Genomic DNA, 7,264 nt, shown 5'->3' with positions numbered 1-7,264 from the left:
GTGGTCAATTTTGGAGAAGGTACCATGGGGTGCTGAGAAGAAGGTATATCCTTTTGTTTTAGGATAAAATGTGCTGTAGATATCTGTTAGATCCATTTGTTTCATAACTTCTGTTGACTGGCTGCAATCTTAAGGCTTCTAAGAAATACATTCTTTTTTGTTTTCATCAGGAGCCAGTGAACACAGGCCACTGCTGTGAGGACAATAGGTGCCCAGTGCACTGGCCCTTTCATCTCTGAAGCTTTGAGTTCCAGACTAGGGGTGTATGTAGTCCAGTGGTAAAGTGGTCACTTAGCATATAAATCTGGAGTTTTGTAATCTACCTAGCACTGAGGGAGGGAGGAGCAAGGTGATTTTGAGTGAAGTTTTTACTTCAGGGACGCTAAAGGGCTTTATGTTCCTTATAAATACAAATTCCTTACCCCCCCTTCATTTCTGTAGTGTAATGTTATACATCCCAGCTCTGTTGAAATAACATTTGCTCTCTCGTTTCAAGATTCTTGAGGCACACATTGTTGAGAAGAAGGTTGGAGTGATTTAGTTACAATGCGCCACAGAGCAACTTGACCCCAGCAATAGCTGTTTGAGCGTAGAGTGTGTGCTAGAGGCCAGAAGGAAGAAGTTCTTGGCAGTTTTCTGACAAGATTGTGGGCGTGGATGGAGCTCAGGGGGCTGCTTCTGTCCCGATTGGAACAGATTATTTCTGGTTGGGCTATAAGCCTTGTGTGTGGTCTTAGCTTTTTTGTTAATTTAAGTTCACTCTTGACCTGGCGAGTTTATTGTCAACTTGACACAAGTAAGAAGAGTCATCCGAGAAGAGGAACCACAGTTGAGACGATTCGGCCTATAATATGCATTGAGTGGCATTTCCTTAATTAGCGATTGACGTGTAATGTGTTTATAAAAAGATAAAAAGAGAAGAGATATGCTCTGGTGGATGTGTGGTGAGGTGTGGGGGAAGCGGGTGCCTCAGCGGGCCCATGCTGAGGCATCCCTTCCCCCTGAGGGACCAGCCAAGAGTATAGAATAGAGTTTATTCAGGGCATGGGGAGGGGAGTCAAGAAGGTAGTAGAGGCAGAGAAAGGCAGAGAGGGAGGAAGGGAGGGAGAGAGAGAGAGAGAGAGAGAGAGAGAGAGAGAGAGAGAGAGAGAAAGTATAGGAGTAGAGGGCAGCTATGAGCATGTGGAAAGAGGGGGGAAGGGAATGGGGAAGATGTGACAGGACAAAGCGGGAGCAAGAAGGCAAGAGACCAAGAGGGCAAGAGAGGGAGCAAGGGGCAAGCAGTCCCTTTTATAGTGGGTCAGGCCTACCTGGCTGTTGCCAGGTAACTGTGGGGTGGAGTTTAGACAGAATGCTAACAACATGGATGGTGCCACTCCTGGGAAGTTGGTCCTAGGGTTTATAACAAAACAGGCAAAGCAAGCCAGTAGGCAGTGTCCTCTATGGCTTCTGCTTCACTTCCTGCCCTGATTTCCCCCAGTGATAGACTGTTTCCTGGAAGGATAAGTAAAATAAACCTCTTCTCCCCTAAATTGGTTTTGGCCATTGGATTATCACAGCAATGAAAAATCTTAACTAAGACAGGAATTGGTATCCGGTCACAGAGTATTGTGTGACAGACCTGACCATGTCTGGCCAGGTGTTTTGGGGAGGATGGTGGTGAGATTTGAACTTTAGATTGGAAAAGCCACTGAGTGCTCACAACTCAGTGGGCTGTTCTATGGAAGCTTGGAAGATAGGACTGTTGGGAATCATGCAGGCTGTAGATATCTAGCGTGTGAAGTTTCAGAGAGAAGCAAAGATTCTATCAGGGCCATTTATGTGATTTTTAAAAAAATTTTACTTAAGAATCTGTTTTTCTCTTGGTCAACTAGAACTGAAGAATCAGCTGTGGATAACAAGAGACCACAGCCCCTAGAGCAAAACCTTTGCTTTGCTGGGTCAATCAGTGCTGGTCAGCTGGGGCTGAAGAATCAACTATGATTAAGAAGGCACCAGCATCACTGAAGAAAAATCTGGAAGTATTTCTTTAGGGTCAGCACATAGAAGCTGTAGTCCAGAGGGGACCCAGGCTGTAACTTGTGCTAGCCACTGAACTTAGTACTGTGTAGGAGTTTCCCAGGTGGTATTATTAGTTTTGAAGACATGAAGGGTTTATAGCAAGTAGCTGTGACTTGGCACCTGCAGAGGCCAGGACAAATGCAATGCTAGATTTACCTGGCAGGAGAGAGATTTTGTGAGCATGTATACTTAGAGACTTTCAAGGGCTAGAAGAAAAGCAAGACAACCTTGGAATTTGTGTTCTGGGAGTCTGTGGCCAAGTGGCCACAGTTGCTATCATAAGTGCTATACAGGTGGACTGCCCTTGAATATTCTTCTCTATGTCATTTACTATACTAATGACATTTAACTTTAAAAGCATTGGATATAAGAGTTGGGCACACCTGTAATATCACCACTCGGGAGGTAAGGCTGAGAGATTGCTAAGTTTGAGGGCCACATGAGCTATGTAGGGCGCCCTTGCCTTAAAAAATAAATAAAAAGAAAGAAAGAAAGAAAGAAAGAAAGAAAGAGAAAGGAAGAAAGAGAGAAAGAGAGAAAGAGAGAGAGAAAGAAAGAGAGAAAGAGAGAAAGAAGGAAAGAAAGAAAGAAAGAAAGAAAGAAAGAAAGAAAGAAAGAAAGAAAGAAAAGAAAGGAAGGAAGGGAAGAAAGAAAGAAGAAAGAAAGGCTACAGTGGCTCACACCTTTAATCCCAGCACTTAGACTGAGCAGGTGGATCTCTGAGTTTAAGGCCATCTTGGTCTACAGATTGAGTTCCAGGACAGCTCTACACACAGAGCCCTGTATCAAAAAAAAAAAAAAAAATCAAACTAGTTTTATTCAGTTTAACAAATATTTGCTCAGAACTTGCCATTCGTATTTGCTTTGTTAGTCACCAGAGTCCTGTGTGTGTGTGTGTGTGTGTGTGTGTGTGTGTGTGTGCGCGCGCGTGTGTGTGTATGGGTATGTGTGTGTGTGTGTGAATGTGTGTGAGTGTGTGTGTGTGTGTGTGCACAGTCACACTCTTGGGTGCATGTCCTTCCTTACCTTTGCTCTCACAGAATTCAATTCACAAATTGGCGAACAGGGTTTGGTGGCACCTACCTTTTGTACTCAAGTCTGAGAGTTCAAAGTTAGCTTGGATATAGCACAGGGAAACTGTTTCAGTAACAGAAAAGCATTCCTCTGAACCCCGCCCCCCAGAAATGAACAAAGAGTGAACCATAGACAGGCAACTGGGAGTATTGTCCTTAAATGTCTGTTTTATGATTCTGGCTTTTTGGAAAGGCATTCTGTCATTATCATTGAGAAGGACACAAGCAAGGAGAACCCTTAGATGGAAACCACTTTACAATTACCGTAATTACTAGAATAGTTTCAGATTTGGATGCAGGGATGAATACCCAGATGTGAATGTATAGATGGAGACAGATGAAGATATAGGTTGAAGTACATTTTGCAACATAGTGTTCTTTAATCCAGAAAGAAACAGGAGGGCGTGCTATTTAACTTTTTGAGGGTAACCTGTGTATCTACCTGCCTGCCTTTTCTAAAGATCTGTTTTTCTTATTTTAAATATCTGTGTACATGAGTGCTGTGGCTCTGGAAATGGAGTTATTGGTGCCTGCCCCACGTGGGTCCTGGGAACTGAACTGGGGTCCCCTGGAAGAGCAGCAAGGGCCACTAACTACTGAGCCATGTCTATTTGGAGACAGGGTCTCACTAACTTGCTCAGGCTGGCCTCCAAGTTGGGATCCTTCTGCCTAACCGCACGGCTAGCTGAGACAATGGGCCTGCCTGCACCAATAGAGTTTATTCTTCTTTAGTTTTTAATTTCAGTTTACAGTTTCCTATGTAGAGGTGCCTTATTGTTTCATTGCTATGAAGAGACACCATGACCACGGCAGCAATTGGGGCTGGCTTACAGTTTCAGAGGTTTAATCCATTATCATCAGAGGGGGGAACAAGGCGGCATTCAGGCAGACATGGTGCTAGGAAAGTAGCTGAAAGTTCTACATACTGATTCATAGGCAGAGAGAGATTGAGACAAGGACTGGTGTGGGCTTTCCAGACCTCAAAGCCTCAGTGACACATTTCTTTCATCAAAGCCACAGGTCCCAATGCTTATAATTCCTTTATAGTACCACTCCCTGGTGACTTATTTATTTATTTGTTTACTATATGTAAGTACACTGTAGCTGTCTTCAGACACCCCAGAAGAGAGAATCAGATCTCATTATGGATGTTTGTGAGCCACCATGTAGTTGCTGGGATTTGAACTCAGGACCTTCAGAAGAGCAGTCAGTGCTCTTAACCACTGAGCAATCTCTCCAGCCCAACCATCAGTTTTTTTTTTAAAGATTTATTTATTATATGTAAGTACACTGAAGCTGTCCCCAGACACAGCAGAGGAGAGCATCTGATCTCACCACAGATGGTTGTGAGCCACCATGTGGCTGCCGGGACCCGAACTCAGGACTTCCGGAAGAGCAGTCAGCGCTCCTAACTGCAGCGCCATCTCTCCAGCCCATTTTTTTTCCTTTTTCTTTTTTTTTTAATGGAAAAGAAATGGACAAAAAAATTTTTTTTTTAAATTCAAGTTTCTGTTGTCTGATCTCTGTCACAGTCTTGTTTTACTTATTTTCTTCAGGTTTTTAAATGTTGCTAAACTGATTGGTTGTTTTATATTTCTTGCAGTTTTCCCTCACCAATTGTTCTTGGAATTGGACAGGTGAGTTGAGAAATATTAAAGTCTTAAATAGCCTTTGTTATAAAAGCTATTTCAAGTGCTTTTGTTTAAGGCTGTGGTTGGCACAAGTTGTCTTGACCTATGCACACATACTGTGGTACACTAGTGCCCATCACAGGTAAATGAGAACCAAAGTTTAAGATAACTGTATTGAAGCAGTTCTTAAACTTTTACATTCTCATATGAAGATAATTGTGTAGGTCCTAAAATTTACACAGGAGATGAAGACTTTATTTCAAAAATAATAAGATGGGGGTATTTCTGACGTACCTATTATGTTCTAGAATTATAAGATTGTTAAGACTTATTGTCATTATTTTAAAATTGTGTGTGCCCACGTGAGCCCAGTTGCCCATGGAGTCCGGAAGAGGGAATTAGATTCCTTGTAACTGGCTACAATGGGTTTTATCCAGCCAACATGGGTGATGGACCAAGTTTGGGTTCTCTGCATGCTCTTAACTGCTGAGCCAGCTCTCAGGCTCACAACTAGTAGGGTTTAAATGAAACAATTTGGTTGTACTGGATAAATTGAAAAGAAAGATCCTTTTAAAGAATTTTATTTTTATTTACTTTTATTTTTTGAGACTCTGGCTGGTCTGGAATACACTGTATAGACCTGGCTGTCCTTGAACTCTCAGGGATCAGCTTGCATCTGCCTCCAGAATGTTGGGATTAAAGATGTACATCATTACACTTGGCTAAGACTTATTTTATTTTAAATTATGTATGTTTGTGTGTATTTATGTGTGGGTATATAGGTGTGAATGCAGGTACCCAAAAGCCAGAGGAAGTCATAGGATTTCCTGGAGCTACAGTTCCGGGAGCTTTAGACCACCTGAAGTGACCTAAGCTCAGGTCCTTCAGAAGAGCTGTAGGTGCTCTTGACTGCTGAACCATCTGCAGGCCTTGAGGAGAAAAATCTTAATGCTATTCTTCTCAGAAAAATGCCTTTTGACTTTCCTTAGGGCATTTTTCTTAGCCTGTATTAATTGTACAAAGCAATGAGTCTTATATTTCTAGTGTGTATAGTATACTTTAATCATTTCACCTCCAACCCTCCCTCTCCCCTTCCTCTGTCAAAAACTCCCCATCTGTTTTCATATCTTTAAATAAGTGCATGTGTGTGGAATCTGTACCTTCCCCTTTGAGACAAGGTCTCTCTGTGTGGTCCCTTGTTGTCCTGGAACTCAGTATGTAGACCAAACTAGCCTCAAACTCACAGAGATCCACCTGCCTCTCCTGGGATTAAAAGTGTGTGGCACCATGGCTACCTAGGAGTGTTTCCTTTGTGAAAATTGTTTTCTTCCTCCCTGTCCTTGAAAAGGAGAAGCTGACAGATTACACTCAGTTTGTGGGAAGTGTGGTCACGCTCTGAGGCATCCTTTCTTTTCTTCATCAGCATTTCTAGAATCCCAGAGGTAATTGATTACACATCTTGCCTGTTCTTTTGATGGGACCCATCCAGCAGTGTGAATTTTAGCTTCCATGAAATTCCTCCCTCCAGCCTGGAAAGCGAAGTTTTTAGATTACCTTTTGATAAACATTTGCTTCTGGTTCTGTCAGGGTACCTCATACTGTCTTTACAGATGATGTCTTGCTAAGTTTTTTTTTTCCCCTCCTTTTAGATGGCTACCACCATAATGATATTGTATGTGTTCAAGCTAAATAAAATAATCCATTTCCCTGATTTTGACAAGAAAATTCCTGGAAAGGTACGTGTTGAAAGACTAATAAATAAAATAAAAACAAAAAAACGCAACAAATAAATGAAAAGAGTCAGCAAACAAAAGCTGAATAGGACTTAAAAACTGACCTGCAAGCTGGGGCTTGTTCTGTACGCTGTGGGTTACACTCCCCGCTTACACTCAGTAGAACGCTGCTTTTAAACTTCTTTGAGATTGGCCTTCATTATGTATCTTAAGTTGGCTTTGAATTAAAAATCCTTCTGCTTCAGCTTCTTCAGTGCTGGAAGAGAACGTTCTTAATAAATATTTTATAAATAACTATCTATCTATATAATGCAGTGAAGATAAAATGTCTGGCTGGGCTGGGTTTGGGAGGTCAGTCCGTGAGCAGAGTGCTTGCTGAGCCATTGGGAGGCCTGAGTTTGGATACCTTGCAGCTATGTAAGCCCTACCTCAGCATACCTGCATTGACGTAGGAGACAGAGGAAAAGTGAGTACGTGTGTTTGACAACCTGAATACTCTGAGTTTTCAGAGCTTTCAGGGTTTGCAAACTCTTTGGCTAAGGGCCAGGCTCTCTCTGTTACTGTACCATAAAAGCAGCCCCGTGTGATGTGTAAATGAGTCAGGGCAGTTATGTTACAATAAAACTTTATTTATATAAACAAGGCACAGGTCAGACTTGCCCTGGTTCCTAGTTTACTATGTGTGTTTTCAGATTTCATTTTAGTTGAAACTGATAGAAGCTATGAGTAAAGAATGTAATATACACTTTGATATATTGGATACACG

The 7,264-nt window shown here is 42.1% G+C and overlaps 1 protein-coding gene across 3 annotated transcripts in view; it reads left to right on the top strand.

The window, feature by feature from the left end:
- Slc35d2 (solute carrier family 35 member D2) overlaps positions 1-7,264 on the top strand; it is a 33,956-nt gene that overhangs the window by 3,553 nt on the left and 23,139 nt on the right. For all 3 annotated transcript variants that reach the window (XM_021180001.2, XM_021180000.2, XM_021180002.2), the window contains exons 2-3: positions 4,738-4,771; positions 6,415-6,501. In XM_021180001.2, coding sequence (XP_021035660.1) covers positions 4,738-4,771; positions 6,415-6,501 — 121 coding nt within the window. The remainder of the gene's footprint in view (positions 1-4,737; positions 4,772-6,414; positions 6,502-7,264) is intronic.

The sequence above is a fragment of the Mus caroli genome, chromosome 13 (assembly GCF_900094665.2).
Source record: "Mus caroli chromosome 13, CAROLI_EIJ_v1.1, whole genome shotgun sequence".
Lineage (NCBI taxonomy): Eukaryota > Metazoa > Chordata > Mammalia > Rodentia > Muridae > Mus > Mus caroli.
This window is presented reverse-complemented; position numbering and strand designations above follow the sequence as displayed.